The sequence below is a fragment of the Schistocerca cancellata genome, chromosome 10 (assembly GCF_023864275.1).
Source record: "Schistocerca cancellata isolate TAMUIC-IGC-003103 chromosome 10, iqSchCanc2.1, whole genome shotgun sequence".
NCBI classification, from domain to species: Eukaryota; Metazoa; Arthropoda; class Insecta; order Orthoptera; family Acrididae; genus Schistocerca; species Schistocerca cancellata.
The window spans coordinates 4,060,122-4,085,393 of NC_064635.1; the positions used below are offsets into that span (position 1 = coordinate 4,060,122).

At 44.1% G+C, this 25,272-nt stretch overlaps 1 protein-coding gene across 6 annotated transcripts in view; it reads left to right on the forward strand.

Annotated features, from left to right (window-relative positions):
* Positions 1-25,272, forward strand: part of LOC126106509 (luciferin sulfotransferase-like) — a 128,036-nt gene that overhangs the window by 67,515 nt on the left and 35,249 nt on the right. Inside the window, exons 3-4 of one of the 6 annotated variants that reach the window (XM_049912831.1) lie at positions 19,183-19,282; positions 19,369-19,513. The exons of 3 other annotated variants lie outside the window; for them this stretch is intronic. In XM_049912831.1, coding sequence (XP_049768788.1) covers positions 19,183-19,282; positions 19,369-19,513 — 245 coding nt within the window. Of the gene's footprint in view, positions 1-1,593; positions 3,115-19,182; positions 19,283-19,368; positions 19,514-25,272 lie in introns of those variants that run through there. 2 more of the 6 variants (XM_049912833.1, XM_049912829.1) reach the window with 2 other exon arrangements.

The window sequence follows — 25,272 nt, forward strand, 5'->3', positions numbered from 1 at the left end:
TACATCACACACTGCTTGGCTGAACGCTGGAATGAACTCTAACATGTACACCGAGTCCTAGAGACACTACTGATCAGAATATTTGTGGACCTAGGGGACAAAAGGCTAATGTTTCGACAAGATAATGCTTCTGTGTATGTTTCTGCTGCAATCAAAAAGTGGTCTGAAGATATCGAAGTCTTGCCATGGCCTGCACATAGCCCGAATTTGAACCCCATGAGGTCGTTAGTGCGTTGACAAGAGCGAAACGAAAAGAGTGGGAGACAGTTTCGTTGCAAGAAGTACAAAACTTTTACAAAATCAATGCCGAAGATTTCTGAGGTAATTAGGAAGTACTAGCAATGCAATAGCATCTACATCTACATACATACTCCGCAATCCACCATACGGTGCGTGGCGGAGTGTACCTCGTACCACAACTAGCATCTACTCTTCCTGTTCCACTCCCAAACAGAACGAGGGAAAAATGGACTGCCTATATGCTTCTGTACGAGCCCTAATCTCCCTTATCTTATCTCTGTGGTCTTTCCGCAAATATAAATTGGCGGCAGTAAAATTGTACTGCAGTCAGCCTCAAATGCTGGTTCTCTAAATTTACTCAGTAGCGATTCACTAAAAGAACGCCTCCTTTCCTCCAGAGACTCCCACCCGAGTTTCTGAAGCATTTCCGTAACACTTGCGTGATGATCAAACCTACCAGTAAGAAATCTAGCAGCCCGCCTCTGAATTACTTCTATGTCCTCCCTGAATCCGACCTGATAGGGATCCCAAACGCTCGAGCAGTACTCAAGAATAGGTCGTATTATTGTTTTATAAGCGGTCACCTTTACAGATGAACCACGTCTTCCGAAAATTCTACCAATGAACCGAAGACGACTATCCCCCTTCCCTACTAATGCCATTACATACTTGTCCCACTTCATATCGCTCTGCAATGTTACGCCCAAATATTTAATCTACGTCACTGTGTCAAGCGCTACACTACTAATGGAGTATTCAAACATAACGGGATTCTTTTTCCTATTCATCTGCATTAATTTACATTTATCTATATTTAGAGTTAGCTGCCATTCATTACACCAATCACAAATCCTGTCCAAGTCATCTTGTATCCTCTTACAGTCACTCAACGACGACACCTTCCCGTACACCAAAGCATCATTGCTATCCACCCTATCCAAAAGATCATTTATGTAGATAGAAAACAACAGCGGACATACCACACTTCCCTGGGGCACTTCAGACGATAACCTCACCTCCTATGAACACTCACCATCGAGGACAACGTACTGGGCACATCAGAACAGTCAGTTCTCTTATACCAATTTCCATCCAGAAAATGCAAAGGTTTAATTTTGTTACTTGTGCTATGAAAGTAACTATGTAATTCCGTCTCGATTGTTTACGTCTTTTATGTATCTACTAATTTCATAATAAGTTCGATACATCCATGTTTCAGATATTGTACTAATACTTTCGTGGAAGCCTGTCTTTATACTGATTTCCTCTAGTGGAAATGGACCTACAATGGAGCCTTGAGGTACACACGATGAAGCTAGAGTCAGCAGCAGCAGTTGTTGTCTGTCTGCGCAGGACCTGGGCGCCGTGATCCGGAAGACGGCCGCCTTCCTGGACAAGGAGGTGACGGAGGAGCAGGTGCGCCAGCTGGAGCAGCACCTGAGCTTCAGCAGCATGAGGGACAACCCGGCCACCAACTACGGCGGCGTCGTCGAGGCGTCGCGGCAGCGGCTGCGCCTGCCGCCGGCGCCGGGCGGCCTCAGCTTCATGCGCGAGGGGCAGGTGGGCGCCTCCAGGAGGCGCATGTCGCCCGAGATGGACCGCCGCTTCGACCAGTGGATCCGCGACCACGTGCGCGGCACCGACTACTCGGGGCCCCTCTGAGGCCCACCTGGGGGAGGAAAGCTGCCGCCACACTGGTCCTCCAGTGGGGCTCTGAGTCCCACCTGGTGGCACGGCACCGCAGCCAGTGGGGGCAATGCGTGTGAAATATCCTCGGTATTATTGGTGCATCGGATTACGTTAAGAACTCAATCTTTAGCTAGTAACCTACTCAGTCCCAGTATGGAACAAACGACAGTCACCACGCTGACAGATGTGGTGTCGATGTGTGGAATGCTGGTGGTCCCCTGATAGAACGTAAACAACTCGGTCAACTTTCGAATGTCCATTATAATTGTCCGGGCTGTTATGCCGTGGTCGGTTGATGAATTCTGTGTCAATTCCCAACTTTCGAATGTCGAGACACCGCTTGTGTGCACCACCGAGTCTCTGGTCACAGTGGCTTCCACGTGGGGGGCATTTTCAAATAATGACGCCAATACACGTGCAGTCTCGGTGCAACCGATCTCAGTGGCAAAATGTAAAGACTTCGGACGACGATCAGCAGAATTCAGATAAGTTTAGTTTCTTCGGTCGAATCAGGCGACGTTCACGCATGGAAAATATGGATTGTGAGAAATTTATTTAGTACTTGAAAGAAGGAATTTGTGGAGTACGATAAATATAATAACCGGTATATATCCCGGAATTTATTGTCTGAAACCAACAGTTTTGACCAAGTTAAAAATATAATAATAATTACTGGAATGTTACCTTTTATTACATTATACATTTTCTGTGTTTCACAAGGCGTTTCACCCTCATGTCCACATTTTATGCAGCGTGTCATCTGCAACACAGGCAAACTTGTACCAGTAATTTTAGGCCTAGTTTATCACCTCAAATAAATTATGTGGTTAACAAAGGAAGGTGGCATATGCCAATTTTGCCGTTTACAGTTAATGTACCTGATTTTTTTCGGCTGTGGTATGTGGGAATTAGCTTGTAACTTAACCACTTCTTAGCTTCTCTCTATCTGAGTGAATCTTCCTGAATCCGTCAACCAAAGCTTCCCAAAACTGATTACCGGACAAACTAATTCCTAACTTAAACTGTACTGTGCAAACCTCGGACTACACTGAGTCATACTAAGGACCAATGTGATTTGTTCAACACTGTCTACAAACTAAAGCTGGCTGTTTCTATACAAATGCAGTGCTACCTTGAATGTAACCTAATTTCCGAAATAAATGTGCGACTGAAATTACAAAGAAATTCGTGGCCCTAAACTGTATTTTCACGTACCTTGTGTCTTGACAAACATTTTTGCAGATTTCTGAAAGCAGCGCACAGCATGCAGCAGCAAAGCAACATTAAAAAAAACCAACTGAAAATTACGTACTACGAAATGAATTGTGCACACGTACATAATAAACTGAATGAAGGATGGAAATTTTAACTGGTATGAAATGAATTCTGACAAAATTCGTATTCAAAAGTTCATATTAAAAAATCATGCTTCAAAAATCAATTGAATGTTCAGAATAATATTTACATAAAATGACTTTAAGTAAGGGGAATCCCGTCGCCCTATCAGAGCAGTTCTTATAACAATCCTGCTATCTGAGCTTCGTTACTCCAGTCTCAATAACACAAAACAGTGACACACGCTTGCATACTTACATTAATCTCTCAACATTCCAGAAAAACACAAAAATAATCTATGAAAATATTCGTACGCCAATTCCATCAATCTTATATCACACTTATAAAGAAAATTTCCTGGCCATTCTTGAAAACACGTCTGCTGCTCAACACGGCTCAGAGCGCGTGCAGCTTCTCTAGCGCTCTCAGGCGGAGGCGGTGTAGCAACACAGAGATATTGTAGCAATAGTCAAAGATTACTCAGTTACGTGGTTTACCTCTGTGTGATCTATGCACATCGATATCTACGTAAGAAACAGAATTTACCAAAATAACATGCACACCTCACAAGCTGTCTAGGTATTATTATTGCTGTGACTACGTAGGCTTTCCCGGCGTATTAAGTCTTGAAAGTCTCTTCGGGTTTGCTATCGGATCCTAAAATCAGCTTGACTCGATATTTCGGCCAGTTGGATCCCCGAAATATCGAGTCAAGTATTATTATTGCTGCTTAGTGGTGTTCTTAGGCCAGCAGGATGGTGATTCTGCTATAAGAGGTGGTTTGCAAATGTGACGTGTGTGTTGCGACAGTTCAATGGCTTAGGTGTTCAGAGTATATTATTCTACAGACCTTTCTTCCTGTACAGCAACTCCTCGCATAGTTTAAATAAAGGGTTACGAGTTTCTTCATTGGTTGTATGTGTACACTATCTAAAAATACTTGTTTTCTTTTACTTACCTGAATTCTGTGATTTATGCATGTAGTGACTCCGTTCAGCTGAAATGAACATTCTCAGCCTAACGAACTAAATAAATAAATAAATTGTCACTTCCCATAAACGTGTGCATATTCTTATTTATGTCTATGGATGTGTAACCCATGATGTCCTCGTGCAAAACATAAAATATTATGGAATAGAAGACACAGTAGATTCCTGGATTTTATCTTATTTGCAAGGCACGGAGCAGAATCTGTCATTTCCACATCGACCACATAGCAGTAGACACGTAGAACCTGAAACAACCACACGTGGTACTCTAATTTGGGTCCTCTGTTGTATATACACTGAAGCGCTAAAGAAGCTGTTATAGCCATGGGTATTCAAATACAGACATACGTAAACAGGCAGATACAACAAGTGTCAGAGGCAGTTGGTAGATCGGTTACTACTGCTACGATGGAAGGTTATCAAGACTTAAGTGAGTTTGGACGTGGTCTTATAGTCGGCGCATGACCGTTGGGACACAGCGTATCCAAGGCAGTGATGAGGTGGGGATTTTCCCGTACGCCCATTTCTAGTGCACCGACAATATCAGCAATAAAACATCAAATCTCCGACCACACTGGCACCAGAAAAAGATCCTGCAGGAATAGGACCAACGACGACTGAAGAGAATCGTTCAGCGTGACAGAAGTGTAACCATTCCGCAAATTGCTGCAACTTTCAGTGCTGGGCCATCAACGAGTGTCAGCGTGTGAACGATTCAACGGAACATCAACGATATGGGCTTTTGGAGCCGAAGGCCCAGCCGTGAACCCTTGATGACTGGACGACACAAAGCTTTACGCCTCGCTTGGGCCCGTCAACACCGACATTGGGCTGTTGACAGGAAACATGTTGCCTTGTCGGTGAGTCTTGTTTCAAATTGTATCGAGCGGATCGACGAGTGCGGGTATGGAGACAACCTCATAAATCCATGAATCCTGCATGTCAGCAGGGAACTGTTCAAGCTGGTGGAGGCTCTGTAATGGTGTGGGGCGTGTGCAGTCGGAGTGATATGGGACCCCTGATACGTCTAGATAGGACTCTGACAGCTGACACGTACGTAAGCGTCTTGTCCGATCACTTACATCCACTCATTCATGTCGATTGTGCATTCCGACGGACTTGGGCAATCCCAGCCGGACAATGCGACACCCGACGCGCCCAGAATTGCTACACAGTGGCTCCAGGAACACTCTTCTGAGTTTAAAAACTTCCGCTGGCCACCATGAACATTATTGAGCATATCTCGGATGCCTCCCAACGTGCTGTTCAGAATAGATCGCCACCCCCTCGTACTCTTACGGATTTATGGACAGCCCTGCAGGATTCATTGTGTGTATTCCCTCCAGCACTACTTCAGACATTGGTCGAGTCCATGCCACGTCGTGTTGCGGCACTTCTGCTTGCTCGCGGGGAACCTACACGATATTAGGCAGATGTACCAGTTTCTTTGGCTCTTCAGTGTATATATTAGGACAATTGTCAGAAGATAAAAATTGTGTTCTTTTCGCTAATGATGCAAGAACAGGAACAAAATGTAGTGCCAGTCTTTCTTCTGAGAAGACAGCTAATGAAATATATGAAAACGTCATAAGATGCTTCAAGGCAAATGGATTATTGTTGAAGTACTTCTAGTAGGACTCTACGGATCATAAAATTAATATTCTTAAACAATGAAGTAGATAGTTTTACGTTTTTGGTACTACAGATGGATGGCTACCTTAACTTGAAAACGCATACCCGGGGATAAATGGAGTACTTTAGTTCTGCTATATTTATAGTACGCATGATTGCTGCTATGAAGATGGAAAAAGAAACTAGTTTTTTTTTCCTACAAACAAGGTCTGTTCGAAAAATTCCGGAACATTCGTAATTACGAGCCGAAAAGCGGTTGGCACCCCAGTACACGCCAGTGTTTAATGTATAACTGACGGAAGTTCCATTGCTGTATGTCTGTTAGTTACTGTTCTGTGGTGTATTAATTACATAAGTCAGTCATAACAGTGCAACGACACTTCAGGACGAAGTTCAACAAAGATCCACCAACTGTTAACTCCATTCGGCGATGGTATGCGCAGATTAGAGCTTCTGGATGCCTCTGTAAGGGGAAATCAATGGGTCGGCCTGCAGTGAGCGAAGAAACGGTTGAACGCGTGCGGGCATGTTTCACGCGTAGCCCGCGGAAGTCGACGAATAAAGCAAGCAGGGAGCTAAACGTACCGACGGTTTGAAAGATCTTATGGAAAAGGCTAAAGCAGAAGCCTTACCGTTTACAATTGCTACAAGCCCTGACACCCGATGACAAAGTCAAACGCTTTGAATTTTCGGCCCGGGTGCAACATCTCGTGGAAGAGGATGCGTTCAGTGCGAAACTTGTTTTCAGTGATAAAGCAACATTTTTTCTTAATGGTGAAGTGAACAGACACAATGTGCGAATATGGGCGGTAGAGAATCCTCACGCATTCGTGCAGCAAATTCGCAATTCACCAAAAGTTAACGTGTTTTGTGCAATCTCACAGTTTAAAGTTTACGGCCCCTTTTTCTTCTGCGAAAAAAACGTTACAGGACACTTGTATCTGGACATGCTGGAAAATTGGCTCATGCCACAACTGGAGACCGACAGCGCCGACTTCATATTTCAACAGGATGGTGCTCCACCGCACTTCCATCATGATGTTCGGCATTTCTTAAACAGGAGATTGGGAAACCGATGGATCGGTCATGGTGGAGATCACGGTCATCAATTCATGTCATGGCCTCCACGCTCTCCCGACTTAACCCCGTGCGATTTCTTTCTGTGGGGTTATGTGAAAGATTCAGTGTTTAAACCTCCTCTACCAAGGAACGTGCCAGAACTGCAAGCTCGCATCAATGATGCTTTCGAACTCATTGATGGGGACATGCTGCGCCGAATGTGGGAGGAACTTTATTATCGGCTTGATGTCTGCCGAATCACTAAAGGGGCACATATCGAACATTTGTGAATGCCTAAAAAAACAGTTTTTGTATGTGTGTGCAAAGCATTGTGAAAAATCTCAAATAATAAAGTTATTGTAGAGCTGTGAAATAGCTTCAATAATTTGTAATAACCCTGTATTATCCAACACCTGCTTCTTGTCCGCAGTGGATGGGGTTTACCTACCAGATCGACTGTCGCCTTGTGAAGAATCGCGACCAGAACAGGAGTTCACAAAATCGCAACATTGTCTGGAAATAACAGTATTTCTGAATTTTATCCATAGTGGATGCTGTCGAACTCCGTGACTGTTCCTTTATGGGGTTGTAGAAAAATGTCCGCTACCAGTCACAATAAAAGGTTGTTTATTCGTCACACGACCGGTTTCTTTGATCGCAGCCCACATGTTTGTATGTAAACATAGTGTATTTCACGAGTGTACATCACAATAGTGTAATATGGAGCTATACTTGGTAAAACTGATATATGGACGTGAAAATGACCATAAGTGTGTAACTAAGTGGCGAAAATATCACCACAGGATAACTGTAATAATGGTGCTTCATCTTTTTTGATCTCCAACCGTACAAACATGTACATGAATTTATAAACAGCTGAAGATGGGCGCAAGCCCGAAACCGGTCGTGTGACGAATAAACAACCTTTTATTGTGACTGGTAGCGGATATTTTTCTACAACCCCAACAGTATTTCTGTATTCCTCTTCTTGCATCCCAATCGTATTCCGTCCACTTGATTCATTTCTCGTCACCTTTACCTGATCAACTTTACGAGGACACAACGAAAGAGGTGACTCTGGTTTTGGTCTTGAATCACTCTGCAATTGACTTTCGATGTCGTATTACATAAGGGCTGCTCAGTTCACTCGATTTTCTAACCAAAATCACTCGTGTATATAAGAAGTGTACGAGCACGGACCTGCCAAGTTATAGACCAATATCCTTAACATGAGCTCGCACCCAAATTCTTTAACATATTGTCGGATCGAACGTAACAAATTTCCTTTAGATGGGAAAGCTTCTGTCCAGAAATCTTCACGGTTTTAGAAAGCATCGACCGAGTGAAACACTGCTTCGTCTTTTCTCACACGATAATGTGCTGACCACGGATGAACGGCAACGGAAGATTCTATATGCCTAGATCTACGGAAAGCGTTTGACACCGTGCTCCACTGCAGACTGTTAACGGAGGTAAGAACGTTACGTACGGGAAAGGTTCCCAGATATGCCAGTGGCTCGAAGACTTCTGACGTAACAGAATCCGGTAGATTGTCCTCGACAGCCAGTGTTCATCAGAGGCAAGGGTATCGTCAGGAGTGCCGCAGGGAAGTGTGACGGGAGCGCTGTTGTTGTCTGCATGCGTAAATGATGTGATAGCGCGAGCAGGAATCTGCGGCTGTTTGCTGATGACGCCGTGGTGCACGGGAGGTCATCGTCGTTGAGTGACTGTAGAACGACACAAGGCGAGTTGGGCGAAATTTCCGGCTGCTGTCATGAATGACAGCTGTCTCTAACTGTAGAAAAATGTAAGTTAGTGCGGATGAGTAGGAGAAACAAACGCGTAATTTGCGGATACAGCATTACTGGTGTCCTGCTTGACACAGTCATGTCGTTTAAATATCTAGATACAACGTTGCAAAACGAAATGGAACGAGCACATAAGAATGGTTGTAGGAAAAGTGGATGGCCGACTTCGGTTTGTTGGCAGAATTTTAGGATGGTGTGGTTGCGATTCGCTTTTGAGTGCTGCTCGAGTGTCTGGGATGCCCTTCCGGTCGGACTGAAGGGAGACATCGAAGCAATTCAGAGGCGGGCCACTCGAACTGTTACCGGCAGGATCGATGAACAAGCAGGTGTTACGGAGACGCTTCAGGAACTCAGATGGGAAGGCGAACACTACTGAGAACATTTAGAGAACCGGCATTCGAAGCTGCCTTCAGGACGACTCTACTGCAACCAAAGTACGTTTCGCGTAAGGACCACGAATGTAGGGTAAGTCTGGGAAAGTCGGGCCAATTTTCTTCTTCAGCATAAACTTTGTGTGTTTCTCAACTTTTAGACTTCAGGCAGCATGTTCGTATACAGTGTCATATAAACTTAAGCACAACGCCTTATTGAGGCACTGCCGCTTAGAATACAAGAGGTATGGCAGAAGGAAAGCATGCGTGAGAGCTGCGTCTCACCCATAGGTGCAGCAGTCAGATGGACCAGAGTACTCTGGGAGATGGACCGTAAGAAAAGGCTACACATGAAGAAAAGAGTCAACAATATTCATGTGGCCTCCGTAAACAGGAAATGCACTGAATCCAATCGTCAATTTTATTAGTTTCGTAATAGATTTCGCCACACACAACAGATTCATCTTCACCCCATTCATCAAAGTTATTTTCGTAATCTCCTACAATATCTACATCTGGTGAATACGATCAGCTATTAACACTATTTTTCTGTTTTAGCTTCTTCAGTCTGTTTTTCTCTTCACTAGTATTTCTCCTTGGTTAGCTTTTTGTGCCTTTTTTATGTTTCCTTTCTGCTGTTATCCGCCTATTTCTTTACCGTTTCAATATTTTCAGCATAGTTTAGCCCTTTGGGTGCAGTGACTGCCTTCTTCTTAAAATTCATGGTTTTATTAATGCATGGAACAGATGATATTTCTTCCAAAAGTTTTCTCTGTGTTGGTTTAGGAGTAGCCAGTTTTGAGGTGGTAAACTTAGATGTTTTACGTTTAGCAGGAGTGGAGTCCGCAGTTGTGTAAGTGAAAGAAATTGCCTCGTATAGATAACACTTCTGACGAGCTTTGGATCAGCAGGTCTTTTGATGACCTTTGAAGTGGTTCGTTGGCCTGTGTGTGAGATTCTGTTCTTCCATTTGTTGGCACAGACATATCTTGCGGCAAATAAGCGTAGTCCGGGACTTCGGCCCTCTTCAGTGGGGTTGTTCCACATCCCTTGTAGCTAAATGTAGCTGTATTCCACCTCTCACACATTAAGGCAAGTGGTCCATCTCTCTCAAATATGTACTGGTCTCCGACTGTCTGGGGGAGACGAACCACCCTCACTCATATTTGCAGATAGCGGAATCGTGTTACATGCATTTGTAAAGCTCGCATGTAGGAAAAAAAAACTGCATCAATATTGCGCAAACTAAGCCTTAATACTATACTTACATGGCTACACAATAAAGCTTTTAGGCTCACCAGAACTAAGATGAAAATGTCAGCAACACTTTTGCACCACGTTTGTTCTTGAAAGAGGTCCTCGCAGGTAGCTTGAGCTGCTCTCCAGCGACGCATTTGTGAACTACACCACTGCTACGTCTCATCCTGGACTTACCCTAAGATAAGAGAGATTGGGGCTCGTACGGTGCCATAAGTACAGTTGTTTTTCCCTCGCTCTGTTGGTGAGTGGACCGTGCAAGGAAATCGCTAGTGATGGCTTGCTGAGTATGTACGTACACGTACGTAGGTGTAACTCAGTTATCAGAGTGTCTGGCTGCCTTGCGGAGGACCCGACACTGGTCGGGTTTTGTCCTCGGCGGGAGGACTGGAGCAGGGCGCCCTCTGTCTCGTGAGGTCAACTGGGGAAACTACTTGACTGAGAAGCAGAGGGTCTAACGTCACGAAAGCCGACAACGGCCGAGAGAGTGGTGTGCTGACCACACGGCCCTCCACAGTGCGTCCGATGGACGCCGTTGTCAGGGGATGACACGGTGGTCGGTCGGTCCCCCTTGGTCCTCAATACGCTGCAGATGTCAGTCGTGGTGAAAACACTACTCAGTGCCTTATGTCGGAGCAAAGTAAATTCCAGTGACCGAGGTAGCCAAAGTGTTTGCTGTTTTCTCTGCGGGCGCTGCGGTCATCTAGAACATGTTTTATCGCTTTTTAATACAAGTATGATTTTTGTGTTCACCTGGTGTTATTGGCCATTTACCGGATCGGATGGTCAGCAACTGCAATGGCGAACGGACTCTACATCTACGTGATTACTCTGCAATTCACAATAAAGTGACTGGCAGAATTCGTGCTTCTGACACAGCACAACCTGTATTTATTATTTCCGACAGCACTCGAAGTTTGTTTGAATACCAACGGGTTTCCTAAACGGAATTAGGAATGGTGATACGTTTTTCGTGTTTCCATATTTTTGTAGTTTTTTATTCTAAGAGTGTCTTACTGCTATGCACTTATTACGTGAACACCTCGAAACAGTTGCTGGAAAAAGTTTTAGTTTTTAATTCAGTCGTTTCACTCAGCAACTCTCTTTCGTTATTGATGTTATTAGCGGCTACTTCTAGCTCCTGTATGTTGGGCATGGGCGAACTTTTGGGTAATGTATGAAGAAAATGATTTTTGAATCTGCGGCCTGTTTCTGGGACACGGGCAACTAGAGGATATTTATAAGTCTCACCTGCTCTGAAAGAGTCGAGATGTTCTTGGAATCGGAATTTTTAGTTTATTATATGTTTTGTCCAATGCAGCATGTGTAAGTTCTCTTCGGTACGCCACATCTGACTCAAAACGTCTGTTGTCTTATCTGTTCATAAGCTGAAAATGAGGTGGTGAAAATCCGAATGAGTAACGACTCCGTTTTACTGATTAAGATTCAAAATGTTAAACTTTGAACGTTAACATATCTCGTCCCATCATGAGGCTAAACTCTGACAAAATGGTATTAATTGTTTGTTTTTTTCCTTTAGTGAACAGTTTCTTGTCATTCTCGACAAATTAAAAAAATCATTACAACTGTAATTATAAGTTTAAACTTGCGCATTCCTCTTTGAACGAATTGTTATGACAGGTGCCAGCTAGAAATAGTTTTCTTTTCTCGTCTTTCTACACTATATAAACACATAGCCGTTTAACTCGCTTAAGAAGTGAATTAGACATCATTACTTCGGTGTTAACCGTACTCCTACAACAAACAACTAAGGTCGAGTTTTGACCATTGGCAGTTGGCGCCTAATGCGTACCCGCTGATTACCGTTGGGCCGGAGCTGCATCTAGTATTGGCTGTATTAATTACAGCATCGTTCATTTGCTGTTACAACTTTTCAGGCTTCACAGTATTAGCAACAGACAGTTTAAATTAGGCAAACTCAAACTTAAATGCATTGTCTAGTCACAGAAAAGTATTGATTCCAATAGACGTGTTAAAAGACAAACTCACACTTTTGTGTGTTGATTAGCGACGTACAGTAATGTATCTTCGACAAATGAGTTACACGTATAAGATAAATATGAGATTTTAGCATCGTTTAGGAGGCCCATAAGGGATAACTATTGTAACCTCCAAGTACGAGAAATCCCTTACTGTATGGGACGGTTGGCAACCCTGCCTTCTTTACACCTTAAGACGCCACCTGTCTGCTTTCATCTTGGTCTCATGGTACAAGCTACTGAAAATGCGGTCCAGCTTCCAATTGATTTGTTGTGGTTATTATGAACGGACGTGAACGACGGTTCTAATTAAAAGTTACTCACAGGATTAACGAACTCTAGCATTTATGAATACTTGGGTTAGCAGCAAAACACAGCACAACATATTTACACATCTATACATATAATAAAACTGTAACTGGCCAATGTTTCTACATAGGAGACATTCAACTTATAACTGCAAAACAAGCCTAAACAACTAGTTTTAAAATTTTTGTTTATTTGTCTGTTTGTCTTCTGTCTGTTTTTGACCGTTAGTTTGCAGGAGCATCACGCAGAAACTACTACACGAAACTAGATGCGATTTTCACAGTCGTATTGTTGGAGGTGTAACTTAAAATCTGGTGCATGTTTCATCTTGACATATTGCCAAGAAGTCGAGTCGTCTACACATACGGAGTGCTTTTTGTTAACTGGGTCTGTGGGGGGAAATCGGATCCATAGGAGATACAGTGAAACTGTCTTAGGAACCATTAGGCGCTTTTTTGTGAAAACAGTTTTTACATAGTAAAATTTTTGGTCACTCTTGAGTTATATATGAAAACGAGTAATTCACGATATTTTTTAATGTGGATCGACTCAGTTTCGTGTAAGGACCTTTTCATTATATTGGAATAAAATTGGTGTAGCAGAAGTTTTATAGCACTAAACTAAATAAACCAGGACAAAAATGATAGAATCCGTAAAAAGTAATATTTTGGAACGTTTTATCATCATAATAATGATGTTAGCAGTTTAATCGCTTTATACATAGACATTCTGTAATTCATTCTTGAATCGGTGTATATATTATCGTTGATAAGTTCGTCGAGTTGGCGCTACTATTATCATTGACAAGTTTGTCGAGTTGACACTAAAAATCTATTATCGGTCTTAAGTTTGTCGATTTAACACTAAAAATAAATTTCATACGTTTCTTCAGAGGTTTCCATCGTGTCTTATCGATATAAGTGAGTAATACACTTTTTGTGATTTCGTATTAGTGTCTTCGTTCGTTTAACTTCTTTCATTCGTCAACTCTTTCATCAACTGGTGTAACAATTATCGTTGATAAGATTGTCGAGTAGTAATAATGCCTTGCCAGAGATTTCGTCCATGTGGACCTCGACCTCGCATGAATTTTGAAAAACCTTGGAGCTTATTATCGGTGAGAAAAACAGATATAAAAAAAACTAAGGTCAAACTGTCGAAATGGCCAATGGTAAAGAATTGCAGTGTGTGTAAGCACAGATCCTATAATTTTCGTAATTTCTTTAAGTACAACACTAGGCTGTTCTGCTATCGAGGTCTACTGGTATTTCATACCTCAAATATCGGTATCTTTGCTTACAAACACAGCAATTCTTCACCGTTTTGGACTCGAGATGCACACGGACGAAGTCGTGGGCCAAAGTTACTTTCTAGTAACACTCGTCCACTATCTCACTAACCACCGTTGCTCCAGTCCACACTGACGCCATTACTCCATTCCATACTGGTACGGAAGTTAACTGCGCAACACGACTTCAGCTGACTGGACACCACTGTACTGATTCGACTCGACCCGATCTACCAGCCCCGCGCAAACAGTACGTAACACTAAACTAAACACCACCCGAAGCCCCAACGGGACCGACCGGCCGCCGTGTCATCCTACGCCCACAGGCAGATACGGAGGAGCGTGCGGTCAGCACACCGCTCTCCCGCCCTTTTGTCAGCTTACGAGACCGGAGCCGCTGCTTCTGAATCAAGTAGATCCTCAGTTTGCCTCACAAGGGCTCAGAGTACCTAACACTGCTGACCCACAATTCAGCTACGTCATTCGATGATTACTTTTACTCTTAGCTTCAGCCAGCAGATGTGCCGTAGGCTCAGAAACGATTGCATCGATTGTTGTTGATAATTCTTCCGGGTTATATGGCCGTCGTCCACGGAATTCTTCTATTCCTAACGTTTCGTCGAATACTACGTCGGACATCTTCACAGGTATGGCTGGTCCTGCCGAGTCCTGCCTAGCGATGGCAGTCTAAAACATAAAGTGTTTCGGAAGAGCACACATACTGATAGATGCTTACATAAGAACTCCAATCATCACCCACAACAAAAAAGAGGTGTAATCAAAAGTTTAGTGGACAGGGCAAAACGGATTTGTACGCCGGAAGATCTGGATACGGAACTGAATCATCTGAAACAGTCCTTCGAAAAGGATGGTTACTCAAACAAAGAAATTAATAGAGTTTTAAGACCTAATTACAGCAGGCTAAAGGAAAAGGATGGTACACAGCAATGGAAGAACACGGTGTCTTTACCTTTCATTAGTAAGGTTACAGATCGAATCGGCAAAATTTTGTTGAAACTTAGAGTGAAACCGGTAATCAAACTTACCAGAAAAATAGGACAAGTACTTCGTTCTGTTAAAGATAGAAGGCCACCATTATCATCTAGCGGTGTGTATAAAATTCCGTGTACTTGTGGCAAGGTCTATGTTGGTACTAGGAAAAGAAGTGTGAATACGAGGGTAAAGGAGCATAAAAGTCTTTGCCGACTGCGAAAAATAGATAAATCGGCCGTTGCACTTCAGTCCGGTGACCATGTAGTTAAGTTTTCTGAAACTACAGTTTTAAGTGCTATCACGAACCATTATCCACGACTGTATGGGGAGGCTATTGAAATTTATAAACATGATGATAATTTCAATAGAAAAGAACAGGCCTTGAAATTAAGCGAGATATGGACAGTGGACCGTGGTCTCGGGGTAGCGTCTTTGATTCATAATCAAAACGTCTTCGGTCGCGGGTTCGATCCACGCCACTGCCTAAATTTTGATAAATAATAAGCACTGGCAGCCGAAGACTTCCGGCATAAGCCTCATTCTGCCAATGGCCTTGTCAAAGAGGGCGGAGGAGCGGATAGAGGTTCACGGCACTCTCTTGTCCTAGGGGTGGGAAATTGCCCCAAAAGGCGGAAGAATCAGCAATGATCAACGACATGAGGATGCAGAAGGCAAAGGAAACCACTGCATTAAAGACACGTAACGTGTATCCACAGGACATGTGGCCTGTAATTGAAGAAGTGTCATGATGATCTCTCCATTGGCAAAAGATTCCGGAATAGTCCCCCATTCGGATCTCCAGGAGGGGACTGCCAAGGGGGAGGTTACCATGAGAAAAAGATTGAATAATCAACGAAACGATAACGTTCTACGAGTAGGGCGTGGAATGTCAGAAGCTTGAACGTGCAGGGAAACTAGAAAATCTGAAAAGGGAAATGCAAAGGCTCAATCTAGATATAGTACGGGTCAGTGAAGTGAAGTGGAAGGAAGACAAGGATTTCTGGTCAGATGAGTATCGGGTAATATCAACAGCAGCAGAAAATGGTATAACAGGTGTAGGATTCCAGAATGAGGTGTAGGATTCGTTATGAATAGGAAGGTAGGGCAGAGGGTGTGTTACTGTGAACAGTTCAGTGACTGGGTTGTTCTAATCAGAATCGACAGCAGACCAACACCGACAACGATAGTTCAGGTATACATGCCGACGTCGCAAGCTGAAGGTGAACAGATAGAGAAAGTGTATGAGGATATTGAAAGGGTAATGCAGTATATAAAGGGGGACGAAAATCTAATAGTCATGGGCGACTGGAATGCAGTTGTAGGGGAAGGAGTAGAAGAAAACGTTACAGGAGAATATGAGCTTGGGACAAGGAATGAAAGAGGAGAAAGACTAATTGAGTTCTGTAACAAGTTTCAGCTAGTAATAGCGAATACCCTATTCAAGAATCACAAGAAGAGGAGGTATACTTGGAAAAGGCCGGGAGATACGGGAAGATTTCAATTAGATTACATCATGGTCAGACAGAGATTCCGAAATTAGATACTGGATTGTAAGGCGTACCCAGGAGCAGATATAGACTCAGATCACAATATAGTAGTGATGAAGAGTAGGCTGAAGTTCAAGACATTAGTCAGGACGAATCAATACGCAAAGAAGTGGGATACGGAAGTACTAAGGAATGACGAGATACGTTTGAAGTTCTCTAACGCTATAGATACAGCAATAAGGAATAGCGCAGTAGGCAGTACAGTTGAAGAGGAATGGACATTTCTAAAAAGGGCCATCACAGAAGTTGGGAAGGAAAATATAGGTACAAAGAAGGTAACTGCGAAGAAACCATGGGTAACAGAAGAAATACTTCAGTTGACTGATGAAAGGAGGAAGTACAAACATGTTCCGGGAAAATCAGGAATACAGAAATAGAAGTCGCAGAGGAATGAAATAAATAGGAAGTGCAGGGAAGCTAAGACGAAATGGCTGCAGGAAAAATGTGGAGACATCGAAAAAGATATGATTGTCGGAAGGACAGACTCAGCATACAGGAAAGTCAAAACAACCTTTGGTGACATTAAAAGCAACGGTGGTAACATTAAGAGTGCAACGGGAATTCCACTGTTAAATGCAGAGGAGAGAGCAGATAGGTGGAAAGAATACATTGAAAGCCTCTATGAGGGTGAAGATTTGTCTGATGTGATAGAAGAAGAAATAGGAGTCGATTTAGAAGAGATAGGGCATCCAGTATTAGAATCGGAATTTAAGAGCTTTGGAGGACTTACGGTCAAATAAGGCAGAAGGGATAGATAAATTCCATCAGAATTTCTAAAATCATTGGGGGAAGTGGCAACAAAACGACTATTCACGTTGGTGTGTAGAATATATGAGTCTGGTGATATACCATCTGACTTTCGGAAAAGCATCATCCACATAATTCCGAAGACGGCAAGAGCTGACAAGTGCGAAAATTATCGCACAATCAGCTTAACAGCTCATGCATCGAAGCTGCTTACAAGAATAATATACAGAAGAATGGTAAAGAAAATTGAGAATGCGCTAGGTGACGATCAGTTTGGCTTTAGGAAAAGTAAAGGGACGAGAGAGGCAATTCTGACGTTACGGCTAATAATGGAAGCAATGATAAAGAAAAATCAAGACACTTTCATAGGATTTGTCGACCTGGAAAAAGCGTTCGACAATATAAAATGGTGCAAGCTGTTCGAGATTCTGAAAAAAGTAGGGGTAAGCTATAGGGAGAGACGGATCATATGCAATATGTACAACAACCAAGAGGGAATAATAAGAATGGACGATCAAGAACGAAGTGCTCGTATTAAGAAGGGTGTAAGACAAGGCTGTAGCCTTTCGCCCCTACTCTTCAATCTGTACATCGAGGAAGCAATGATGGAAATAAAAGAAAGGTTCAGGAGTGGAATTAAAATACAAGTTGAAAGGATATCAATGATACGATTCGTTGATGACATTGCTATCCTGAGTGAAAGTGAAGAAGAATTAAATGATCTGCTGAACGGAATGAACAGTCTAATGAGTACACAGTATGGTTTGAGAGTAAATCGGAGAAAGACGAAGGTAATGAGAAGTAGTAGAAATGAGAACAGCGAGAAACTTAACATCAGGATTGATGGTCACGAAGTCAATGAAGTTAAGGAATTCTGCTACCTAGGCAGTAAAATAACCAATGACGGACGGAGCAAGGTGGACATCAAAAGCAGACTCACTATGGCAAAAAAGGCATTTCTGGCCAAGAGAAGTCTACTAATATCAAATACCGGCCTTAATTTGAGGAAGAAATTTCTGAGGATGTACGTCTGGAGTACAGCATAGTATGGTAGTGAAACATGTACTGTGGGAAAACCGGAACAGAAGTGAATCGAAGCATTTGAGATGTGGTGCTATAGACGAATGTTGAAAATTAGGTGGACTGATAAGGTAAGGAATGAGGAGGTTCTACGCAGAATCGGAAAGGAATATGTGGAAAACACTGACAAGGAGAAGGGACAGGATGATAGGACATCTGCTAAGACATGACGGAATGACTTCCATTGTACTAGAGGGAGCTGTAGAGGGCAAAAACGGTAGAGGAAGACAGAGACTGGAATACGTCTAGCAAATAATTGAGGACGTATGTTGCAAGTGCTACTCTGAGGTGAAGAGGTTAGCACAGGAAAGGAATTCGTGGCGGGCCGCATCAAACCAGTCAGTAGACAGATGACAAAAAAAAAAAAAAAAAAAAAAAAAAAAAAAAAAAAGGGACAGTGGCGTTACAAAATCGATAAGTGATTTTATCTTTGACGGACTATTATCGATAGTTACATTTTATCCTTGACTAGTTTTCTCTCTGCTAGACCACGCCCACTGTCCTCGGTATTTAGGCCGCTCTCCGACGCCCGACTCGTCAGTCGGCAGGACTCAGCAGGACCAGCCATACCTCTGAAGATGTCCAACGTAGTATTGGACGAAACGTTAGGAATAGAAGAATTCCATGGACCACGGCCATATACCCGGAAGAATTATCAACAACAGTACCATCCGGTCGTGAAAGCCTTCATTGTATGATTGCATCGATTACACCGCTCTGTAGATACGTAAATAATATTAAAATTTCCGTGAAAACTTGGCACGTGAGGAATCTTAAACCTCACAGTTTCCTCACCGATGTGGCAAATGGTTACTATTTGAGCACGTTCATTCGACAGGTACGACCTGGACGCAGGAGCTGGTGTGGCTTCTGATGAACGACCTGGACTTCGAGACCGCTAAGGAGACGTGCATCACCAAACGGTTCCCGTACCTCGAGTGAGTACCCGCAGAATGAAGTGTCGCAACGGCGGCTCCTCTGTAAGACTGCTGACCGCAGGCCCCGTGTTTACTGCTGCCGGCAGACACGTGAGCCTGGTGCCCGCGGCGGTCAGGCAGGGGGCGCCCGACTCCATCAGGCAGGCAGCGGACCAGCCGCCGCCCAGACTCGTCAAGAGCCACCTGCCGCCGGCGCTCCTCCCCAGGCAGCTGTGGACCGTCAAGCCCAAGGTAAAGGAGCCTCTGCTGCAGTAGAGTCGTGGTTTCCATCAGCATGTTTCAGGTGCCGAGTACAAAAATGTATAAACCAAGTCCCACCGCCAATTACACTGTAGTTGTTATTGTGGTCTTCAGTCCTGAGACTGGTTTGATGCAGCTCTCCATGCTACTCTATCCTGTGCAAGCTTCTGCATCTCCCAGTACCTACTGGAGCCTACATCCTTCTAAATATGCTTAGTGTATTCATCTCTTGGTCTCCCTCTAAAACTTTTACCCTCCACGCTGCCCTCCAATACTAAATTGGTGATACCTTGATGCCTCAGAACATGTCCTACCAACCGATCCCTGCTTCTAGTCAAGTTGTGCCACAAACTCCTCTTCTCCCCAATTCTATTCAATACCTCCTTATTAGTTATGTGATCTACCCATCTAATCTTCAGCATTCTTCGGTAGCACCACATTTCGAAAGCTTCTATTCTCTTCTTGTCCAAACTAGTTATCGTCCATGTTTCACTTCCATACATGGCTACACTCCATAGAAACACTTTCAGAAGCGACTTCCTGATACTTAAATCAATACTCGATGTTAACAAATTTCTCTTCTTCAGAAACGCTTTCCTTGCCATTGCCAGTCTACATTTTATATCCTCTCTACTTCGACCATCATCAGTTATTTTGCTCCCCAAATAGCAAAACTCCTTTACTACTTTAAGTGTCTCATTTCCTAATCTAATTCCCTCAGCATCACCCGACTTAATTCGACTACGTTCCATTATCCTCGTTTTGCTTTTGTTGATGTTCATCTTATATCCTCCTTTCAAGATGCTATCCATTCCATTCAACTGCTCTTCCAAGTCCTTTGCTGTCTCTGACATAATTACAAATTCATCGGCGAACCTCAAAGTTTTTATTTCTTCTCCATGGATTTTAATACCTACTCCGAACTTTTCTTTTGTTTCCGTTACTGCTTGCTCAATATACAGATTGAATAACATCGGGGAGAGGCTACAACCTTGTCTCACTCCCTTCCCAACCGCTGCTTCCCTTTCATGTCCCTCGACTCTTATAACTGCCATCTGGTTTCTGTACAAATTGTAAATAGCCTTTCGTTCCCAGTATTTTACCCCTGCCACATTTAGAATTTGAAAGAGAGTACTCCAGTCAACACTGTCAAAAGCTTTCTCTAAGTCTACAAATGCTAGAAACGTAGGTTTGCCTTTCCTTAATCTTTCTTCTAAGATGTCGTAGGGTCAGTATTGCCTCACGTGTTCCAGCATTTCTACGGAATCCAAACTGATCTTCCCCGAGGTCGGCTTCTATCAGCTTTTCCATTCATCTGTAAAGAATTCGCGTTAGTATTTTGCAGCTGTGACTTATAAAACTGATAGTTCGGTAATTTTCACGTCTATCAACACCTGCTTTGTATGGCATTGGAATTATTACATTCTTCTTGAATTTCGCCTGTGTCATACATCTTGCTCACCAAATGGTAGAGTTTTGTCAGGGCTGGCTCTCCCAAGGCCGTCAGTAGTTCTAATGGAATGTTGTCTACTCCCGGGGCCTTGTTTCGACTCAGGTATTTCAGTGCTCTGTCAAACTCTTCACGCAGTATCATATCTCCCATTTCACCTTCATCTGCCTCCTCTTCCATTTCCATAATACTGTCCTCAAGACCATCGCCCCTCTATAGATTCTCTATATACTCCTTCCACCTTTCTGCCTTCCCTTCTTTGCTTAGAACTGGGTTGCCATCTGAGCTCTTGATATTCATACAAGTGGTTCTCTTCTCTCCAAAGGTCTCTTTAATTTTCCTGTAGGCAGTATCTGTCTTACCCCTAGTGAGATAAGCCTCTACATCCTTACATTTGTCCTCTAGCCATCCATGCTTAGCCATTTTGCACTTCCGGTTGATCTCATTTCTGAGACGTTTGTATTGCTTTTTGCCTGCTTCATTTACTGCATTTTTGTATTTTCTCCTTTCATCAATTAAATTCAGTATCTCTTCTGTTACCCAAGGATTTCTACTAGCCCTCGTCTTTTTACCTACTTGATCCTCTGCTGCCTTTACTATTTCATTCCTCAAAGCTACCCATTCTTCTTCTACTGTTATTCTTTCCCCCATTCCTGTCAATTGTTCCCTTATGATCTCCCGGAAACTCTGTACAACCTCTGGTTCAGTCAGTTTATCCAGGTCCCATCTCCTTAAATTCCCACTTTTTTGCAGTTTCTTCAGTTTTAATCTACAGTTCATAATCAATAGATTGTGGTCAGAGGCCACATCTGGCCGTGGAAATGTCTTAAAATTTAAAACCTGGTTCCTAAATCTCTGTCTTACCATTATATAATCTATCTGAAACCTTCTAGTATCTCCAGGGTTCTTCCATGTATACAACCTTCTTTCATGATTCTTGAACCAAGTGTTAGCTATTAGATGCGATATTCCGCTCACAGTGAACAGAACCTAACATGGTATCGTCACCTTTGTAGCTGTATTCATCGTAAACAGTGTTCCTCTACCGGCCAGTTTCACTGACATAGGTTTGTTGTAGAATCGTGGAACATACTTTGTGTACAGACATAAAGACCTTTCTAGACTCTGAGAAGCGCATCTGCAGAAACCAGCACGGTTTTAGGAAACAGCGCCCATGCGAGACACAGCTGGCCCTCTTTGTGCATGATATACAACAGGCTCTAGCTATCGGCTCCCAGGTTGATGCCACATTTCTCGACTTTCGAGAGGCGTTCGACTCACTGCCGCACTGTCGCTCGCTACGAAAAGTGCGCGCTTACGGTCTATGCGATGACATATGCGGTTGGATAGAAAGTTTTCTAACAGACAGGGAGCAGTATGTCGTCCTGAACGGGTTAACTTCAACAGAAACAAGAGTAACTTCAGGTGTGCCCCAGGGCAGTGTAATACACTCCTGGAAATTGAAATAAGAACACCGTGAATTCATTGTCCCAGGAAGGGGAAACTTTATTGACACATTCCTGGGGTCAGATACATCACATGATCACACTGACAGAACCACAGGCACATAGACACAGGCAACAGAGCATGCACAATGTCGGCACTAGTACAGTGTATATCCACCTTTCGCAGCAATGCAGGCTGCTATTCTCCCATGGAGACGATCGTAGAGATGCTGGATGTAGTCCTGTGGAACGGCTTGCCATGCCATTTCCACCTGGCGCCTCAGTTGGACCAGCGTTCGTGCTGGACGTGCAGACCGCGTGAGACGACGCTTCATCCAGTCCCAAACATGCTCAATGGGGGACAGATCCGGAGATCTTGCTGGCCAGGGTAGTTGACTTACACCTTCTAGAGCACGTTGGGTGGCACGGGATACATGCGGACGTGCATTGTCCTGTTGGAACAGCAAGTTCCCTTGCCGGTCTAGGAATGGTAGAACGATGGGTTCGATGACGGTTTGGATGTACCGTGCACTATTCAGTGTCCCCTCGACGATCACCAGTGGTGTACGGCCAGTGTAGGAGATCGCTCCCCACACCATGATGCCGGGTGTTGGCCCTGTGTGCTTCGGTCGTATGCAGTCCTGATTGTGGTGCTCACCTGCACGGCGCCAAACACGCATACGACCATCATTGGCACCAAGGCAGAAGCGACTCTCATCGCTGAAGACGACACGTCTCCATTCGTCCCTCCATTCACGCCTGTCGCGACACCACTGGAGGCGGGCTGCACGATGTTAGGGCGTGAGCGGAAGACGGCCTAACGGTATGCGGGACCGTAGCCCAGCTTCATGGAGACGGTTGCGAATGGTCCTCGCCGATACCCCAGGAGCAACAGTGTCCCTAATTTGCTGGGAAGTGGCGGTGCGGTCCCCTACGGCACTGCGTAGGATCCTACGGTCTTGGCGTGCATCCGTGCGTCGCTGCGGTCCGGTCCCAGGTCGACGGGCACGTGCACCTTCCGCCGACCACTGGCGACAACATCGATGTACTGTGGAGACCTCACGCCCCACGTGTTGAGCAATTCGGCGGTACGTCCACCCGGCCTCCCGCATGCCCACTATACGCCCTCGCTCAAAGTCCGTCAACTGCACATACGGTTCACGTCCACGCTGTCGCGGCATGCTACCTGTGTTAAAGACTGCGATGGAGCTCCGTATGCCACGGCAAACTGGCTGACACTGACGGCGGCGGTGCACAAATGCTGCGCAGCTAGCGCTATTCGACGGCCAACACCGCGGTTCCTGGTGTGTCCGCTGTGCCGTGCGTGTGATCATTGCTTGTACAGCCCTCTCGCAGTGTCCGGAGCAAGTATGGTGGGTCTGACACACCGGTGTCAATGTGTTCTTTTTTCCATTTCCAGGAGTGTAGGTCCGCTACTTTTTACGATTTACATAAACGATCTGGTTGACGGTATTGACTGCAGCCTTAGACTGTTTGCCGATGATGCTGTAGTCCACAGGGAAGTAGTATCACACGAAAGTTGTGAACAAATCAATCAGGATTTGTAGACAATAAATGCGTCGTGTAATGACTGGCAGTTATTTCTCAATATTAGTAAGTGCAACCTACTGCGTATAACAAGGCGAAAATCCCCATTAATGTAAGAGTACAAAATAAATGATCAGTCTTTGGAAGCGGTAACATCAGTTAAGTATCTGGGTGTGACTATTCGAAATGATCTCAAACGGAATGATCAGATTACACAAGCAACAGGTAAGGCGAACTCTAGATTGCGGTTTGAATTCTTGTGATAGTTCATTGAAAATGGATGCAGCTTAAAACTGAGCGCCTTGCGCAGAAGAGTGAAAGACGTGCGGTAAAAATGCACATTGGATTTCTGCTTAATATTAACTGAGTGAAAGCTTTTAATTCTTAGGAATAAGCTGATACTGTTAACAAGAAACGATATACAGGGTGACTCACTAACTATTGCCACATAGAATAACTCCGAAAGTATGACAGTAGCTGAAAGGTTTGTAGGATAAATGCAGCATGGGGGAACTGGGGCCTAATACCGTGTAGGTCCCCCGCGTACAGGCAGAAGTGCCGCAACACGACGTGGCGTGCACTCGACCAATGTCTGAAGTAGTTCTGGAGGGAAATGACACCATGAATGCTGCAGGCCTGCCCATAAATCCGTAAGAATACGAGGGGGTGCAGATCTCTTTTTGCAAGGCATCCCAAATATACTCAATAATATTCATGTCTGGGAAATTTTGTGGCCAGTGGAAGTGTTTAAAGTTAGAAGAGTGTTCCTCGAGCCATTCTGTAGCAATTCTGTACGTGTGGGGGTGTCCCGCTGGAATTGCCCGTCGGAATGCACATGGACATGAATGGATGCAGGTGATCAGACAGAATGCTTACGTACGTGTCACCTGTCAGAGTCGTATCTAGACGTATCAGGGGTCCCATATCACTCCAACTGGATACGCTCAACACCATTAGAGGCCTTTCACCAGCTTGAACAGTCCTCTCCCGACATGCAGGGTCCATAGATTCCTAAAGTTGTCACCATACCCGTACACGTCCATCCGTCCGATGCAAACTGAAACGAGACTCGTCCGACCAGGCAACATGTTTCCAGGCATCAACAGTCCAAAGTCGGTGTTAACGGGCCCAGGCAAGGCGTAAGGCTTTGTGTCGTGTAGTCATGAAGGGTACTCGAGTGGGCCTTCGGCTCCGAAAGCCCATATCGATGGTGTTTCGTTAAATGGTTCGGACGCTGACACTTGTTGATGGCCCAGCACTGAAATCTGCAGTAATTTGTGGAAGCGTTGTCTTGTCAACTTAGTGTC